Below are 20,297 nucleotides of genomic sequence, written 5' to 3' on the forward strand. Positions count from 1 at the left end.
CCGATGGAATTCTAGTGCATAGCGTTGTTTTATTTGACAGAAAATTAAAAATATGGAAAAAAATACTTTACAAAGGACATTTTTAGCCATGGCGCTTGGTACTGTGGTTTCACAGATGGATGGCGGACATTCCGAGATGCATGGCGGAGCACTAGCTTGGGCTCTGAGTTCGCTTGATGCAGCTTCATTTTTCTGGTTTTGCTGAAGTGTAGGGTTGTTACATTATGTGACAAAGTAAAGTTAGTAAATGCAATTAACACGTTTCTAGGTTTACCATTAAACTTGTATGTGTACACTTCCATGTGTACAGGAGTGGACATTATGAGCCAAAGGGCAGGGTACATGTGCAGTTAGTTACGTCTGAAGTGTACATGTGGCTTGAAGAAAAACATCATATATTTACTGTTTAGCTTACAATGAATGTGTATTTCAACCGTGCTCAGCAACATTGCACTTCTCCCTTACGTCTTACAATAGTGTTGTGGTAATAATGTGAAATCAGAGACAAGTCTGCATGTATCTACTAAAGCAAGAAAGGCTCATTGTATTGTACCCATTAAAAGAGTACTTTCCAATTAATTTAATGGGTATATGGTTTTACATGTGTGATGACAGTATTAGTATAATATATACGTGTGTACTAGAGTTCTGAGACTTCGGAGTTTTGCATCTGGTTTATTTATTTTACTGGCTCAACTATTCTTATTATGCTTCATAAATACTGCATGCGTACTCTTACTGCAATGCATGTACATGCAATGTTCTGAATTGCTTTTGTTTTATTCGAATGATTCCATTTGCACAACTGAAGTCACAGAGCCACTGTGCAATGTCGGCCAGTCGGCTACATCCATGTTCAGCTTATCACAAACATTCACTCGCTACTGTCTAAGACAGGTCCTTCCTGTTAGCCATGCTAGAATTTGGAACAAGGGTCAGGCACAGCTTTAAACTAAAGTTGATTTAAACAGGTCAAGTCACATTGTAAATCTGTGAAAGAAATCACGTGATTTGATCAGACATCTTGATATAGATATAATAATACATGTATATTTATTATCATAGAACTATTTTTTGGGCTAGGGTACTGGTAATGAATTCTATGTACCAGTTTTGTGGCCAGTTCTGTTGTGCCACAGTGTGTGGTATGTATCAACATGGTTGGTAGGGTACTATGTATGAAGGATTTCAGGTTAGTTACCCAGGGTATATGTATCACAGCAGGCTTTTCAGGAGAGTTTGATTTTATCAGCTCATCCTCTATTCTGATTTGAAGGCTGTGTTTCTGTATGTTTCTGTACTTGTTATCAGCCTGTGATTCAGTGCAGAGGCCAAAGACTGAAAGCAAATACATATCTAAAGCCTACTTTGTCAAGCATGTTCAGTGTATTGGTATCTGATTTTAATTATAGTGGACAAGTGGAAAACTTAATTTTTTTTTCTTCTTTTATACTGGTCTGAAGCTCATGTATAAGTATGTCTATATGTGTAATATGAGTGCATCTTTTGTGATCTGAACTTCTTTGTAACCTAAATGTTCAACATAAATTTACGATACTCCATGATACGCCTTTTATACATTCTCAATAACGTCACAAATGGATACGAAACCTGCACTGTACATATATTAGAATATGCCTGTCATGTAACATGTACAGGTGTATTTTATCTCATCTTATGATGTACATATATTGGTATATAAAGATTGCTCATCATTGGCTAGTCTGTAGGTTTACCACTCATGGTTGGAAAGATTTTGCTGTCATGGCTTGGGCATTTGTAGATCACACTGTGTGCAGTATGAATAGTGATTAATAATCATGTTGACTGTTGCATGCTTTTGTCTTCCTGATGACCCTACAGACTAGCCAAGACTCTGCAACATTGGCCTTTGTGGCAAGACATTGATGCCTCAGTCAGTTAGTCTTATGTTATCTTTTGACACCCACACATTTTACCCCTACTTTGACTAAAGGATATTGTAAGATTAATGATTTTGGGAAATTCTTAAGCCAGGTGAATAGTAGCCTGGTTGATGTATTTAGGTAGTTTTCACAGGTAAAATATCATCGGAAAAACATTAATTTACCGAGTAAAAGTGAAAAAGACTTCAGATGGATGAAGGCCTGGTTGGGAAGATAACAGTAGAGGTGTTTTACCCGTCTCACCCTCCACTTGGTAGCCCCCTGTCGAATATTCCTCTTAGTCTAGCAAGACTCTGATAAGCTACTTTTGTATATGTGTTCTGGGTAGCAAGTACCATAGTCTAATTTTAGCCTTGCTTATGCAGGAATAAATTAGCCAACTGTTGCTAGAATTCAGTGAGGTTTTTCTTTTAAAAAATGTCAACAGTATTCCAACACATGGATTCCTGTACATTCCACCCTTCAGGCATTCATAATTTAGCTGTAAAGGGCATGTGCACATGTATACACTGGGCTACACACTGGCCAGGTATATGAGCCACTCACATCCTCCATGCTGTGGGCTGAGGCTAGCTGGTGGCAGGCGAACTGGTATATCTGCTTTGAGCACTCATTAAATCAGCTTACCTTTCAAGGTCATGTCATAGGTCGGCTCTTGAGAAGGCTTTTAACTATGCATCCCCATTTGAATAGTATGGAGATATCCAGTGCATGGGAATGTAGGCTAAAATGTGCCATAACATAATGATATACATGGCTGTTCAGGTAATATTTGAACAAATAAAGAATAAACTACATGGGAGTTTTATTATATTCTTGGGTGAGAAGTAATTTACGTGTACATGTCAAAACAGGTAATCAGGCAGACAGAAAAAAAAAGCTTTTTGACCGGTTGGCACAGTGGATGTAAGACATGGGATATATTAGTGAATACATGTATATGATTGTCCTAAAGTAGGTAAGGTGCTTGCCTTTCAATCACATAGACACACAAGACGCGGGATCGGTGATGTTCCTGGACAGGTAATTTTCAGGATACTCCTCCTTTCAGTGTTGTCGAGCCTTGGTGGAAATAGTAGCTAATATACAATTTGAGCTTCTTGAACCAACACTTATCTTCGCTATCCTATGACAGGTAGACTGTCAGACTGTTACTAATTTTAGACTCAGTTTGTAAAGATGTCCGATTCAATTGTCTCATAAAGATGTTACGAATCATTATGATGTAGAAGCCTTTTGAAAATGAAGGCGACAAAAAGTTATTGTCTGGTGCATCTTCCATTACATATACCACATTATGAGTCAAATTTATTTTTACAATAAATTGTATTACAGTAAACTCTGGTTAGGGCTTACAGTCAATTGTAGCTATGATCGCTTTGTGCAAGTGGGTCCTGAACATTACAGATGGGATTGCTGCTGATCTATTGTGGCATGTGCTGGTGCATATACATGAATCGGCACAGATGTATACCATATGTGAATCCTTGTTCTCTTCATTCTAAACTGGGCGCTAATAAGAAGAGGGTGAGGGTAATTATGTGCATATATGTACAGTAGTTCTCTGTCGCTAGTTCGGCCATTTTATTTATTTATTTGATTATACTCAAGAATTTGTTCACCACTAATAGCCGGAGGTGTCCAGTTTTACATGTATGGTAGGAGGAAACCTGATTGACCTTTGGCAAGTTTCTGGCCGACTTGCCCACTTATGGCAAATTGTATTGGTGGTAGGCAAGTAGTTTTCAGGCAAACTTAAAGCCTAAGATGAGCGCTATCAAGAACAGTGGAAACAGGGACAAATTCTATGACCGAGAATGGGATTGATCTCGTGTCGTCTGATGTGATCTGTTGTAAGTGAAATTGATAGTGCAAGCACAATGAAGTCCCTTAACCACATAGCCACCAACTTTAATAAATGAGTTGTAGTCACTGCTCAGGGTCCAGTTTCACCAAGCAGCCAACAACATTTTTTTATCATACGTTTGGCGTACAGTATTCTGTATGTCACTATTAACGTAACATTGTGCGATTGTCATACATGTACGACATCTTTGTGAAACTCCGGGCCCTGATCTGTTTATACAGTATATAAATGTACATCAAGTGAGGAGACTTGTCAGGTGCCTAACTGCTATGGAGAATTCAATCTGGTTTCTTCAAGCCCCGAGAAGTGGAATGTTGTGTTCTTGAGACAGGCACACACATACAACATGTAGAAGACCAATCAAGTAGGTAAATTATGTGCAGAATATTTTCAATTTGTTGTAGCCAATAAAAATATTACATCCTACTGTACATATGTGAAAATATAGTTTAAATACCAAGCACTGTACTGAAGAATAAATTTTCTGGGTTCAAGGTTCCCTGGAATAACATTCGAAGTAAGACAAGCACTGTAACTGATACAGTGTGGTCACATACGTGTATGCATGTGCAGACTGGCCTCTGTTGACGTGTAGTGATGGTGGTGATGTTCAGTGAGTCAGTCACTCCCCATTTCACATCACCTGTTCTAGGCTGAGCTGCCCTGGCAGGCAGAGCAGTACTGTGGACAGCTACAGGTACACACTTCAGTTCTACACAGACAGGTACATGTATGACATGCAGTATGTAGGTCACGCCAATGGTCTCCCTCTCACAACCAAAGCTGTCAGCATCTACACACACAAACACACACACACATAAAAAAAAATCCTGATTAAATTGATGCGCGGCATTATGTTGTGCAAGTTTGATTTTCAATCCAGTGACAGTTGTCCAAACCGGTAGACTGCACAGAACAATGCAGCTGAATGTTGTGTGTTGATTTGAAGCCTCCGGGATGCCTGCTGCTCCACGTACATATATTAAAGGTTGAGAAGGAAGGAAGCTGATACATACATGTACATGGGGCGGACACTGCGGATGTAATGCTGGCATTTCTTCCATACCGTTACTATTTATACTGGACTGCACCTGTGGGCTTGTTTGGATTGCCCCCTCAAGTCTGTGTAGTCAGCCTGCGAAAGAAACTCGGGTTGACTGTACAACTGGGGAATGTGTTTCATGTTCATGGAATCAGATTAATCTTGTATGGTGCTGTTTCATCTACACTGATCATCACCTATTAAAGTCACACCTGTATTGAGTTTTTGTGTAAAAGCAAAATAAACTGTGGCCCAGTGGATAGAATATTTATTTTGCTTTGTGGAGTGAACTTCACCAGGTGTTATAAAGCGGGATATACTCCCTTTTCTCCATCCCTTACTTGCACCCTACCTGCTGACAAGAATTTACTTCATTATATTTTACAATTTGATACAGAACTGTTTCAGCTATTCAAAAGTGGATTCATCACTATGAAAGCATGAAGCTGAACACTTGACTAAAGTTATTGTAATTTTCAAATAAGGATGTTTAGGGACATGATCAACATATATAAAGGCTAGTGTACACTTACATAAATATTGTGATCATAGATGGGTAGTACTGCAATACAAGCTATTTTTGATTTCACATTACACACGTTTAGTTTGACGATCAGGAAATTGTGGATAGTCTGCATGAAATAAAGAAATAAATACAAGGTGTGAGTATGATGCTGAGCAACTATGAGTCTGGTATGGCTGTTGTACTGGGTGACGCCGCACAGCTGGGGTTGAGGCTGATTAATACGAGATATGGCACAAACCTGACAGCCATATAAGCTGGGCGTTGGGAGGGAAGTGAAGTCTTGGCTGTCCTCACAGCTAAGGTACTCTCATAGATCGCTGCAGGTTTGTCATCGAAGCATTAGTCATGTCTATGCTGGTGGGTGGGAAGGTGTGTGGTATGCAACACACATTAGCCCAATAGCAAGGTAAACGAGTACACAACAACCAACTGTCGATGAACTCTTAAATTATGATACTTTGAAGCCGATGCTCACAACTGACCAATGCATATTACAAGGACAAATTTTAGGGAGGCTTTTTTTTTTTTTCTTTGAGGACAGTAATTGTGTGTTTTAGGACTAGCTTAATTCTTTTGGGTACTCATATGAAACAGTCCAGGGAGAATCTACATGTACGTGTAGCATACTTGTATATGTTTTAAACTTGAATAGCTGAGCTATTATGCTGGTATTTTCTCGTCATGATCAAGCTCATGCCATTCCAACATGTGTTCTTACTACCTTCCAGTGGTGAAAAAAAGAGAATATGTTCATAGACTCTTTGCTGTCACTGGTTCATCATTGTACACATTTTTCACTCTGGGACAAGTTACACTGCACAAGTTATGGTTGATATTTGCTCCCAAATCTGTATATGCCTGTGCTCTAGTGTAATGCTTAGTCACATGTCTGCATCTTATGTAAATGCAAACACTATAAACTGTGCAAGAAAGCACAAGCAGGACTCACTGTCATTGCTGTTTTTGAGCCTGGCTTGCTAGATCTAAGATGTACATGTTCGTTAAACATTTGTGTTAATTATGACCAATTGCTGATTGCTGTCATTAAAAACAGGTGCTGGAGACACTTGATGAACAATCTGGTGTTTTGTAAATCCATTTAAAGATACATATTTGTCATAATAGGCAGGTTGTAACACATATTTAGGGCACATACATACAACTACATGTACAACTACAAGCTGTATGTTCATGTATATGTATGTGTATGCTTCTCATATGCAGTTTGTGCAGGTCTCTTCAGTTTATGTACTTGTGGCTAATAACCAGAGACCATTAGTTACCATGTCCTGGTTATGCAATACTGCGGTATACATTTGTGGAGTAACCTCACCAAACCTGGTTTCTTGTCAAGGTGGTCCATAATGGCTTGCTGTGCAAGGCCCCTGGCCAGTCGTGCTTTTCAATCATGCATTGATGGATAGGAGATGTTTGGGTTCTGCATGTCTACATGTGCAATGCCATAGTGTATGGTGTGGGATACATGTAGCTGTTGTGATGATCAGTACACAGGTATACAGGTTAGGTCTTCCATTCTAACTTGTATGTAATAAGTGTGAATAATTATATCTGGCCATGTCATAGTATATGTAGTTTTTGGTGTATTTTATTTGATTTTTAAGCATCATGATTTATGCAGGAAGTGGTTTCATAACTTGTACATGTATATTCCCTTCACTTATAAGTGCTTGATGCTTAACACTTGACTGAAATCATTGTAATTTTCAAATCAGGGTATTCAAGATCATGCTCAAATAAATACATGTGTGTACAAAGTTTAATACCTGCATATACACGTACATGTACATAAATGTAAGGTACCTTACAATGTATATGTAAGGTAAACCTACAGCACATGTGCAGTGCATTTCTGAAATACTGTCCATATGAGACCACTATTAGTAATAGCCCATAGCTAATGAGGTTCTGGGTGCACATCTAGCTCTCACAGGATTCATTCCTGCAGCACTAAATTCATACAACTGACATGTTTCTGAGTACAACGTAAACTGACGATCAGGAAACTATGTAAATAAAATAGCATGCTGAAACAAAAATGCGTTTGATTGAAGTATGTGTTTTTTGCGATTTCGTTATGTGATAAATCTGACTGACTGGTTGTTTATTTACAGGTTGCCATCAAGATTATAGACAAAACACAGCTGAACCCATCAAGTTTGCAGAAGGTAAGGTATATTTGCACAACAATACAAAGTATAAAATGTTGTAAATGTGTAAAGCTATCAATTCGTACTGTTTTATTGTACATTTACATTTGCCTTGATTCTAAACTTTCCCTCAGAACATTAACTGCCATCGTGGAAGTGAAAAATTCTTCAGTTCGCTTATAAGCAATCAAGAAATGAATAAATCAATCTAAAGCATTGGGGTCAATATTGCCAATGTGGTGTTAAGTCAAAAATCATTCATTCTAAACAAGGGGAACTTGAGTATGCAACACTACTCCTAATCACAACCCACATAGACATGGACAAGGAATATGTAGATTTTCTTGTTCTCTTGGGTCTTGGTGATCTTAAGCAGTCAACAGCACTCGTTGGTCATTTACCAGATGTTAATGGCGGATTCCACCTTTAAAATTGCCCCTCAATGTATAAATGACATATTCCTAACTATGGCATTAAAGAACAGTTAAATAAACTTCCTGTAGCAGGATACCACTAATTGCGGCTGCCTTTGTAGTAGATAATTTAGAGGTAGGCCTCAGCTACTGCTGAATGTCCTGCAGCAGATACAGATGGGTTGTCATAGGTAAGAGTTTTTATCAGTGAACAGGTTGTCTATCTAATTCATTTCAACTGTCTAATATTCACCTGACATTTTGAATGAAATTTTTATATCAGTAACACCGTCTGCTTTTGAGCTTTTGAGGAGATAAAGGTGTATAGGATCACAAAAGCTTCATTCTCACCACACCCATGATAAATCATCACCCAAAAAAGAAAAAGATAAAAAAGTACATATTTGATAGGTACCTTTTTGTTGCTCATTGAGTAATAGAACAGAACTCGTATGTGTTTTTCAGTCTAATTTTTTAGTTATTTTCGATCTGTAAAACCCTATTGAACACTGTTTTAATTTGGAGTGTATTTTTGTCCACACTTCATGTGAACAAAAATTAGTCTATCTGATAGATATATATACATCTGATTCTTTTCATAGATAAACACGAAACTGTTGTATGAGGATCTTCTATCTATTGACAGATATTTTTACATTTTCGTAAAAGTTTCATCATCAAGTTGATAAGTTGCAACACAAGCTTCAATAATGTGTATTCAAACTGAAACTTCCTAAAAGAAGTAACAAAAAAGATATGCAAACATATGTATTGTTGAATAAAGATATCTCATATATTGTAATCTGATCTGCTTTGTTCGACTCTAGTTGATATTTTAACCTTGATTGTTTTAACTCTAGTTGATCTAGTTGTGGGTAAACATCCTGGACCAGCTCTTTTTGTGGGAACATTGTAAACAAACTGTGTAATCTATAGATACAGACCGTTTTAGTCCCAAGTCCTGTTAGTGTTGAAATATAAAGCAGCTTCGCTTACAAATCATTTTGAGAGCAGGAAACATAGATGATTTTATCACATAGCATGCCAACAGCAATTTGCATTAAGCACCAGCTTGTGCATGTAACGTAAATTGCATACCAGTTTAAGTCTCTGAACAGAGTGTGTTAAATTTTATATGAATAGCAAATGATGCGTCATTATGGGACAAAGGCCATTGAGGGGTGTTGCATGCATGTGTCAGTGGGAAGTATGGTCAGTGACATCCCCACTTGGGCCCCTCCCTTGTCTGCTTCAGGTTGATGGGATATCCATGTCTTTCACTTGAGGCCTGATCACCTGTATTGACCCATTCACCAATCTGTTGTAGGCCATCCCCCTAAATGTGCCAATAGTCAAAAGTAATCAGTGATACTGTTTCGGGCAGGGTGTAGAGTTGCACATGTCAGAGGTTACATAGGGTCACAGGAGTTTCTCGGCATTGGCTGTTACCCCCTCACATTAGACATTTGAGTATTGATAATTTATCACTGAGTGACAGCCATGTGGATATATTTAAACCTGTTGCCTTTGTATAGGTTTGCCTTTATACCTTCACAAACTCACGCAGAGCCAGGTTTACCTACATGTTTTTCTAACATACATATATGTAAATGTAGTGTACAGAACTGTCTCGATAACCAGTGAATGTGTAAGCAAGTGCTCATTGGAGCGTAGCTAAACGTCCTGTTGCGGTATCGGCACTACCTACACCCTAAAGACTGATCGCCTCGTGTCTCTGTATGACCCGCCAGGTTTTAACCTACATGTACAGTTATCAGCCTTGAAACCTGTGAATATAGTGGTTTCATGTTTATGTTACATGTATGGCTGCTTTCATCCACCTGCACATGTGCCCACTAAAGCCCACTTAACTACACATCCCATACTTTTACACATCCCATACTTTCTTTGGGTTCAGCACATCTTCACATATAGTTTTCAAAAGGTTTAAACAATTTGAAACTGTCAGCCTTATTCAGTGTAGTGAAATATATTTTCTGGTTGAGGTGAAGGATCATGGAAACTAGGAAAACACTGGTGATAAGTTACAAACCAGTTTTATTCCATAATAGTTCTACAGTGGGTAGGTGCGTATTTATGAAACTCAACAATGAATAATCAACTTTAATACATGTACTTAAACACCAACTTGTGTCTTGGGATGTGGGTTAGGTTTATGAAAAAGAATTATTTCTGAATTCCAAGATGCAGAGTTATGCCCCTTTCCATACATTGTTGGGTTTGTGGTTGTATTCTGATTACGTGTTGGTAGTGTTGCCATTATATTTTGTATGCAGTGGAAAGGCCTTAAAATGAAAATCTCCAAGTTAAGGTGACCTGGATATTGATTATTTTACCGTAAAAAAAAACATTCATGTAATACTATTTTAATGATAAAATCAAAAATATATCATATGTACCTGGGGCATCCCTAAGTTGATTGTAAAAAGCCAACGGTGGCATATCTGCAGTACCTGGCTGTATATCTTAAACATTCTGTGTTAGAGTATTAATATTGGCATTTTTAAAGCATGCTTTTCAGAAGAGTTGTCTATTGGGCAGTCAAATGGAAACAGACAGCTGTGTATATCAAATTTCAACTGTTTATTTATTTCTTCGCTATGATTTGAAAAGTCCTTGTCCTAAGCCCTTGGTCAGGGGTACATTGTTTTGAAGCATAGCTATTTTAAATGAAATAAATGTTGTTTTTTTGTATAATTTAAGTATGTTTAAATGGATTTATATGACATATCTTTTTTGAGTGAGTGAGTGCTTAGGGTTTAACGTCGTACTCAACAATTTTTCAGTCATATGACGACGAAGGAATCCTTAGGGTGCATGTACGTGTAATGTGCCCCCTTGTTGCAGGACAGATTTCCACCGCTCTTTCATTTAGTGCTGCTTCACCGAGACGACTTACCGAAGGCAAGTAAGGCGCCCTGCCCGAGCCATTATACTGATGCGGGTCAACCAGTCGTTGCACTATCCCCTTCATGCTGAACGCCAAGCGAGGAAGTTACAACTTCCTCTTTTAAAGTCTTAGGTGTGACTCGATCAAGGATTGATCCTGGATCTACCGGTCCCGAAGCGGACTGTTTTTTTGAGAGTTCTGCTATTAAATTGTTTGTGAATAAAGGTTAGAGATCTATCCTAAACATATAATTTGTGGTCAGAAACTGGTCACAAACTATGAACCAAACCCTCTTAATCATTCATAAATAGAAACAACCTTTTTTTTCTATTTTTAGTTATTCAGAGAAGTCAGAATAATGAAACTTCTAGACCATCCAAATATAGGTAAGTCTACTGTTGCTATATTTTTGTTTAGCCTTATTTTGTGCCAACTTCTTCTGAAGACATAGCCCTATGTCACTGATTTAAAGTTTTGGAACAGAGTATTAATTTCCTGAAGATGCTGTATTTCACCAATATACTTTAAGACCTTAAAATGATGCTATTGATACCAGCTCATAGGTTTTTCTGAAAAGAAATTAACCAAACGCCACAAGAAACTCTTACGTGGCTCTATGAGGTAAATGAATCAATAAGAATCAAGTGAAATGTCATTTAACCACACTATACCATACTTTACATTCAGGGCCTTATCCAGCCCTTCTCAGCGTCCGATTACCGGAAGCTGCCATTCCCTCGAAGTGCCCTTTGCGTCAGAAAAAAAAAAAGTAAACAAATAGTAAAGAAGACTCGGATTATCTACTTAGTCGCTAGGCTTCAGCTACCATTCGCCACATTAGTTTGGCGAATATAATTTCTGTGTGGCAAATGCAAATTGGCATACCTTCACCGCAGTGGCTAAACAATGGATGCCTGTCAACTTCAGTTGTTTAGGTTTAAATTCGTAAATTTACTCATATTTAATGTTGGATCCAGTATCAAGAAAGCATATTTGACTTCAGTGTGAACGAACTTGTTATGAAAACAACAAAATGTATGCCCTAAAGCAGGTGACGTACATTGGACTCACGATAATTCAATTATTATTCAGATTATGCGGGCTGGGAATGACTTCCCGTTTAATTTCAAAAAAAAAAAATGCCGACCGACTGACCCGACTTCAAAAAACAGGGCTTGTTACCCACAACAAACAATTTTTTAATGTCTTGGTATCTATGATACAGTGTGATGATCAGATGCACATGTCATCTGGGATGGCAGAGTTCTCCACATATCAGTAAATACAAGCCATTTTTACACTGAATTTTATGGTGAGGTAGGTGTTCTGCTGTGCACGTGGGGTGGAGGTCAACCGTGGAACCGAGGCCCTTAAAAATGTATGAGAATCAAAATATTCAACAGTGAGGTGCCCTTCACCTGTGCTTCCACCCCCTGCCCTTCTGAGGCCAGATTAGGCCCTGACATTAGTAACACTGTAGTTACATGGACTAGAAGTAGTGCATGTACATGCTAGGAAAATGCAAGTAAAATAAGTATTCAGATTGCCCAGGGGTGTGTGCAGTGTACCTTGTGTCTTTGTCCATCGTCCCGTTTTAAACGAATTATTTAGCTACTTATACTACCCTATGTTCTCAACTGTTTCGCATATGAAAGAGCAACTTTCAGTGCAATTTATGCACGTTTTTAATTTGATTTTGGTGACAAGACTTCATTGGTTGGATTGGCCAGTTTCAGGGCTTCACATTTAAATCATTCAACACAGAGTATTGACTTCAGAATATGTTTGAACAAACACCTTGCAAACATGCAAAAGAGTTGAAGAATTACAGTAATGTGAGCGTTCAGAGCATTTTGTTAAACTTGAACTAAGAAGAGTTTTCATGATGACAAGGAAGTCGACTTATTGTCTGTGTAGTCTAAATAGTAATATGTTCAAATGTAGATAGAACCTTGTTCAAAACTGTCTTAAGACTTAATACCAGATGTATCTTCAAGCTACATGTAAGTCTGCAGTTTTGCATTTGGCTCCAGAGTAATTGTGTACCAGTATATTAAGTATGAACTAAATCTGCTGCTGTGCCATTTGATGTCTGTGCAGCTGTATTGGTTGCTGGGTTTTGTTAAAATAGTAAATATATAATATGACTTAATGCTGTTATTAGCAAGTACACTTTTGGACAACCTGGCTGTGGTCTCAGGGAACATCTGTGATGTCATAATGAACAAACATGAAGTATGACATTATTATAGGAACGAGCATGTTATTTTCTGTCCCCATTAACTACTGATTAGCTGGTTTAATGCTTTCTTTAAAAATAAAAATTGGATTAAAAATGAAACTTGCCCTGAAGTGCAGATATGGTATACATTATGTGGTTGTTTGAAATACACCATAGGTCATGGCCACTAAATGGCCGAGCAACTATTTGTGTTGTCAATGTGCAGTGGATGCCCCTGGGCCTGGTAGTACCAGCATGTCTGTACATTACATCTATCCTGGCTACAGAATGCGGGTAGAACAGACTTATCCTTGAGCCTGTATACATATCATAGGGGAAACATTTCATGCTTTATTGAACATGACCACAGGGAACAAGAATACAAACAAATCACAAAGCAAGATAAGAAATACATGACTAGGAAAAACAGCCAGAGAGTACAGCTGTTGATCAGTTGCATGATGGCTAAGATTATACTTAGTGATAGGCACTTCATATTCCTTACTACTTTGCATGCTAACATAACAAGCACCTGTCGTGCATGAATAAAGTGCCTAAGCTACATGTACATGTTTTTTTGACAGGAAGCCTTTTCTAGGGTGTTGTCATGTCATAGACTATACATACCATTTTATTTGGTTGATAGAAATTATTTTGGTCATTCCAGCAACTTAAAAAATGTACTGCTTGAAGTAAGACTCCAGCTTTGTTGTCAGGTACATGTACATATTGATGGTGTTTGAGGGCAGTTGGTCACAACTGAGGCAGCACATGTAGCTAAGAACTTTTACTTTAAACTTCATTCTGTATGGCTAGGAAACTTTTAATATAAAAATGTGTGTCTGTACATTCATGTGTAGAAGAGAGTGTCAGTGGGGATGTTTTTTGCTGACAAGAAGTTTAAATGAGATGAAATGACTCATGCTCTGGTTTTGTTCTATCTGGCTTGCTCTACATAAGTATATGTATTAATATGCCAATAAAAGCTTGGCCTGGGGCCATATCAGTTAAAACTCAATTTTCAAACATTCATCAAACAGGGACACTGTAATATTTTCTGATTCATGATTATCTTTTTTTTCCCTTGTTTTCCAGTAAAATTATTTGAAGTAGTAGAAACAGAGAAGACCTTATATCTGGTGATGGAATACGCAAGTGGTGGTAAGTTTATTAGCTACATTTAATTTCTCACCATGGTAACCGCGACTCGTGAGCATTTTGATTGCTGCAGATTTTCACCCTTTAATGTGTGTAGACCTGTGACATTGCACATTTTCTGTGGATGATCATAAGGCTTGTGGCCATCTTCATGAAGCATAATGCATGTTTGGGTGTACTTGATTGGCTAGATTCTGGTAGCTTCATCTTTGTGTTATTTCTGTATAAAGACATAAGACAATGCTGTGTTTGTTGCAGAAAACTTAAATTCAGTCTATATATAAGAATAGGTAAAAATCAACTCTGCAAGCTTAAGGCATCACATAGTTGTGAATTGGCTGATTTGGCAGGGTGTACATTTATTCTTACAGTATACTTCTAACTTTGGGACAGATGATGTAGTGGTAGTTCTTTTCCAAAACTCAAATTACTCAAAGTAAAGATGTATATATGTTGATTTTTCTCAGGTGAAGTGTTTGATTACTTAGTGGCACATGGCAGGATGAAAGAAAAAGAGGCTCGTGCCAAATTCAGACAAGTAAGTAATAGTGTCTAAAATGTACATGTTATTTTCATAGAACTGTGGAATTTGTTGTCAACCCTGTATGCATGCCACGGCCCAATAAAGTTCAATGGTTGAATTATGCCCATGCTTGGTCATCTGTAATATGAGGTTTTATCAGGGGCAGGAAAGAGGATGTGAGGTTTTCAGTGGGCTATGTCTTTTATCATTCACGTATAAACATAACCACAAATGGGTGGATTGTGCAAGTAAACCGCAGTCCTGTCAGGTCTTCTAATATTGTTAATGAAAGGACAGGATTCGTGTCACTGATATGTCCCAAGTTTGTTTGAAAACATTTGCTGTTTGCAGAGATTTAGCACATGCGGAAGTGACTTTAGCACATTTTTATGTTGTTTTTCTGTATTGGTACAGACTGTTGGTAGAATTTGCATTATTTTATGATCGTATCAATCTTAGCTTTTGTCATCTGTGAGTGATGCAAAACATGAACATTGTTGTCTTTGTTGATTGCAGATTGTTTCTGCTGTTCAATACTGTCATCAAAAGCACATAGTTCACAGAGACTTAAAGGTAAGTCAAGTCTAAACTTATAGGGTTTTATGCCTTTACTGCCGCTTTACTGATCTCTTGAAAGACATTTGTTTTATTGGAAATATTTAGTTAAAAGGCAGATGTAGTTTTGATGTGTTGTATAGTCCTCGTATGTCAAACTGATGCTTGTTTCTACCTTTGTGTATATTTTTCAGGCTGAAAACCTTTTGCTAGATGGAGATATGAATATCAAAATAGCAGATTTTGGTTTCAGCAATGAGTTTGTTCCTGGCAATAAACTTGATACATTTTGTGGTAGTCCACCCTACGCAGCTCCTGAACTTTTTCAAGGTCAGTATTTCTCTCCTGTTTGGTGTTCAAGGTCAAACTTTGTCACATCTGCAGAGCCCTTTATTTCAGATGAAAATATGGAACATTGGTTATGTCTTTTACAGGTGATTAGAAGAAACATGTTTTGTTGCAAATTACCCCAGCTATAGACCCATCACCATTTCTTCTTGAACTGTATACATTTGTTTTCCAGAAGATTTAATTCTTGTGCCTGACAACATATTGAGCTTGTAATTGAACAGTTTCTCTTCTGTTCTTTACTTAGTTTTAATAATTTTTTGCCTTTTTGTTGTCATCTCTGGGTTCAGACCGGTAGAACTGTTCCTGTAAGAAAACTACATTTTACTTTAAAAAAAAGTTATATACTCTGTTTAGAGAACTTGATTCGTTTGAAGTTTTAACACTTTGATTTGGTGTGATGAAAAACCATAAAAAGGCTTTTATTATGTCAGATCTGTAAATTTCTTCATGTTCTAACATTTTTATAGGAAAGAAATATGATGGCCCTGAAGTAGATGTGTGGAGTTTAGGAGTTATATTATATACACTAGTCAGTGGGTCACTACCATTTGATGGTCAGAATTTAAAGGTGAGTAAGCTACACATATCATCTGCATTAATGGTTTTAATTTAAAAGTTTGAAGTTATTTTTAAAGTTTGCAAAACACAAGTTTTTTTTTTGTATTATGATATGAGTGTGTTTGCAAAGAAGAATATTATCAAACTTCAGGCATGGAAAACTAAAAACTTTTCACCTGAGCTCTGAGGTGAGCGAGCTATAGTATATATTTTGTTAAATATTTGACTTTGTGAATGATTCAGTCTTTGATTTGTCTTCACAACAGGAACTTCGAGAAAGGGTTTTACGTGGTAAATACAGAATACCTTTCTACATGTCCACAGACTGTGAAAATTTGTTAAAAAAATTTTTAGTTTTGAACCCAACAAAAAGAGCCAGTTTAGAGGTAAGTATAGCTATAATTGCTTACAATTTGTTCTGAAAGTTCTGAAAAGTTAATCTGACTTTTTGAATTTGTTTCTGTTTTTATCTATCTGGTAATGTACTATGAAATCAGATACAAAAATGTTCTTACTATCATTGAAAACGTTTTCTAGTTAACATATTGCTTTTGTTAATTTAACAATATTGCTTAACAGTTCATTGACATAAGAGACAACGTTTTGCTGCTTATGATGTACTGTTCTTTTTTAATTTTTATGGTCAAATCAGAAAAGAAAAGAAAACAGTGATGTTTAATCTTTATGTTAGTACTTTGTGACACTGTACGGACTAAATGAAATTTTCAGGAAGTGCCAGGCCTAGAATTAAAGACTGTTTAACATTGGTTCAAAATGTCACTGCTTATCTGTCTTTATCTGAGTTCACCACAATAGTAATCTGGGCTCATTCCATTCACTGATGTATTAAAAAACAGAATGGTTACATTTTTTAAAACTTTTATAATGCTACATTTTCTGAATCACTGTCATTTAACTATGCATCGTTAAATATCACAGTTTTTTTTGGACAAATGACAGCACTGGTATTGAGTAAAATATTGAGGAAGGATTCATTCAAAACTCTGTTGGCGTAAGCGGCTTTGGACATCTTGCATTATGTCGTCAGAGTTACAAGATTATAGTATGAAGCTAATTTGGCAATTTGTCACCTAATGGTGTGCTCACTAACCTCACACTGAGTCTAATTATCATCCTAACTGAGGTGAAGTGTCTGCTGGATTCAGTTGAAGTAACTTTGTGTGATTTCATCATTAAACTCTCCTTGAACAACCATACCACATCAGCTCTCATTAAAAATTTAGCCAGGATCATTTTAATGTAATGTAATCAAAATTCCAATGTAACTTGTATATAAAAGTTGTGTAATTTGTAGTGATGCATTTTTGTTGATTATGAAATCATGATTTTAATGGAAAGGTTAAACTTAGAAACAAGGAATTGTTGTTTATGTTCTGTCCATAAGTCTTCTTAACATTTGTAATGTCGACGACGGAGCCCTCAGTGGTGATGGGTTACAGGTAAAATCTTTGTCTTTGTACTGCACTTTAACTCTCTCTCCTGTGTTTTTCCTGTGTGCCACCACAGATTATTATGAAGGACAAGTGGATGAATATAGCTTTCGAGGATGATGAACTAAAACCATATATAGAGCCCATACAAGACTTTAGCGACTCTCTACGAATAGGTAATGAGTACAGCTCCAGTAGCTGGCTGCTCCATGGTCTTGGTATTGTCTTCTACATGTTGTGAATGTTGAGTGCTGTAGTCGTCGTAACCCTTACTTTTCAGATCGTTCCTCCCTCCAATGGCAGCGATCTGGGAGTTTTCTTCTTACTTTGCTAAACTTTACATCTGTCTCCATTGCACGTTGTATTCTTAACTCTCAGAATGTTCGATTCTTTCTATAAGTCGGCAAAAATAAAAAGTCTGCAGGACATGTCGTGTATATGACAGGATGAGAACTTCTGCAGAGTAGAAGATAAGCTCCCAAGTCATCTAGGCGACTTACCCACCCTTTTCTCTTTATTTTTTTTTTTTTTTTAAGTTTTGTTTGTGGTTTCGCCATTTACAACTGGAATGGTTTCTTTTGCTCAGAACACTATGAAAGACAGATGGATCAATATCACATTTGAAGACAATGAGTTAAAGCCGTACAAAGACCCAACGTTTGACGCCAATGATGTCAATCGAATAGGTAACCTCACTCTCTGCTGTCATATATTATCCACTCCATAGTACAGGGCTAGCAGCAAACAGCTTCCAAGAAGATTATCTCTTGTTGTCTGGAGTGTTTCTTCCCAGTGCTGTGTAGCCAGGCTTCGGTGGACAGCTGTGTGGTACACATTCAGTGGTCATTATCACATTCAGCAAAACTACCTCTTTTCAAACATCTTCCAGGCAACATACACGCATCATAATAACTGTGTCAGAAACAGCAAAATGCAGTTCTTTCTGCTCTTCAAAGTGATCTTGAACCCCCAAAAACAGCATCCAGTGCTATATAGTGTGTCTGCTTGTGTCCAGGAATCTGTTGTCCTCGTTAATTTTTATTTTTTTTGGAATCGTTGCTGAATCACACAGGAGAATTTAAAATAGAAATTTAATGTTATTTGTGAATTGTCACCTAATGAACCACCAAAAAATTGTCTGTTGGAAAAAAAAGAAACCATTGAATGTATCATAGTTAATGGAAATCTTCAAACTTTTTGACCTCTGCGGCATTTTTAATCAGTGAAATATATGCTAAAATGATTAATTTTTGTCACTAAAGATGCACGCTTTATAAACTGTGCAAAGTATTTCTCTACACCCCATAGTAATCCTAGAATATTTCAAATATCGGTCGCAAAGGCGGTTGAAGAATTGGGTACATTATTGTAGTTGTCTACTTTGTTACCTTAACTCAATTTGGAATGGTATTTTCCTCGTAAGTTTTCTCAATTCTCACATACGTTTCCTCGTTTGCCTTCTTCATTGCTTGTTACCTACTTTTGTCATGTTGCACATTGCTTGTACATGTAACCTACGTGTAGTTACTGTTGCCAGTCCTTTTTTCTTTTACCCGTGCCCCATAAATCATGGCTTATCAGTGTTCATTTTGCAGTTTTAATCATTTTATCATTTGCCCAGTATCCCATCTCATTCCATCATACCTCGATTAATGGGACAGTGTGTTGATTTCATCCTTCATTGTCAGCATCAGCTCATCTAGTATTCAGGGCCCCATTTCATAAAGTGCACGTAGAGCTATGTTCAAGTAACTACCATGGTGCTGTATACCTCGAGTACTGGTCACCATGGAAGATATGTGCATGCAACGCTAAGCTCGCTTTGTGAAACGGGCCCCTGGTCACATTCTGTTGTCAAGCTTTCTTCTTCTCTTCAAATGTATTCCATCATTTCTTATCACTGTTCCTCATCAAGGATTGTAATCGCCTTGATTGAAGGGTAATAATTACCCGTGTTCCCAATATTTCCTGTCAGTTACAAAGTTTTATATGAGGTTGTGATTATAACATGAAAGATCTTAATGTTGATCTTATTTTAGATCATTGGGTATGAGTGCAACACATGATTTGATTACTTGACAGAACCGGCCTATTCCAAGTGTTTGGCCTTTAACCTCTTGAGATTCTGACATGTACTTTTTACATGAATCACTTACACAACTGATCTCTTGTCAGTTTCTGCTCTTTAGGACTCTTTTAATATGCTCAAGATTACAGTTGAACAATTGTGGTGTTGGGGAGGATAGTTCAGTATGCTGTTCATACAAATCCTTGTCATCTCTGACTGCATTCATTGTTTTAGTTTTGGTGCTTGTGCTATCATTTCTCCCTTCATTGTCTGGTACATCTGCACATGCATGCAAAAACGCCCCATGCTTCACTCAGAAACAAATTCAGAATCTTAAATGTATTTTATTTCATAATTGGACTGATTGAGCAAATTAAATGTACTTTATGGTGAAAAAATTACATTTAGTATTATTCTCTCAATTAATAAAATTGGGACGTTGTTGATATGATTGTTTTCAGTGTGTAAGTATAGGACTGTTATTATTTGTTCTGTCCTACCTTATCTTGTTGATCTGTGCACTGAAGTGGGAGGTAAATTCCTAGTTCAGTAAGGGCTTG

General features: G+C 37.3%; 1 protein-coding gene across 5 annotated transcripts in view; it reads left to right on the top strand.

Moving 5' to 3' along the window:
- Positions 1 to 20,297, top strand: part of LOC135467972 (MAP/microtubule affinity-regulating kinase 3-like) — a 43,398-nt gene that overhangs the window by 11,872 nt on the left and 11,229 nt on the right. For 3 of the 5 annotated variants that reach the window (XM_064745937.1, XM_064745941.1, XM_064745940.1), the window contains exons 2-10: positions 7,493 to 7,546; positions 11,190 to 11,238; positions 14,169 to 14,234; positions 14,699 to 14,769; positions 15,271 to 15,327; positions 15,504 to 15,639; positions 16,128 to 16,228; positions 16,485 to 16,604; positions 17,746 to 17,845. In XM_064745937.1, the coding sequence (XP_064602007.1) occupies positions 7,493 to 7,546; positions 11,190 to 11,238; positions 14,169 to 14,234; positions 14,699 to 14,769; positions 15,271 to 15,327; positions 15,504 to 15,639; positions 16,128 to 16,228; positions 16,485 to 16,604; positions 17,746 to 17,845 (754 nt within the window). Of the gene's footprint in view, positions 1 to 2,968; positions 3,779 to 7,492; positions 7,547 to 11,189; positions 11,239 to 14,168; positions 14,235 to 14,698; positions 14,770 to 15,270; positions 15,328 to 15,503; positions 15,640 to 16,127; positions 16,229 to 16,484; positions 16,605 to 17,745; positions 17,846 to 18,255; positions 18,356 to 20,297 lie in introns of those variants that run through there. The other 2 variants (XM_064745942.1, XM_064745939.1) reach the window with 2 other exon arrangements.

The sequence above is a fragment of the Liolophura sinensis genome, chromosome 6 (genome assembly GCF_032854445.1).
Source record: "Liolophura sinensis isolate JHLJ2023 chromosome 6, CUHK_Ljap_v2, whole genome shotgun sequence".
Classification (NCBI taxonomy): Eukaryota; Metazoa; Mollusca; class Polyplacophora; order Chitonida; family Chitonidae; genus Liolophura; species Liolophura sinensis.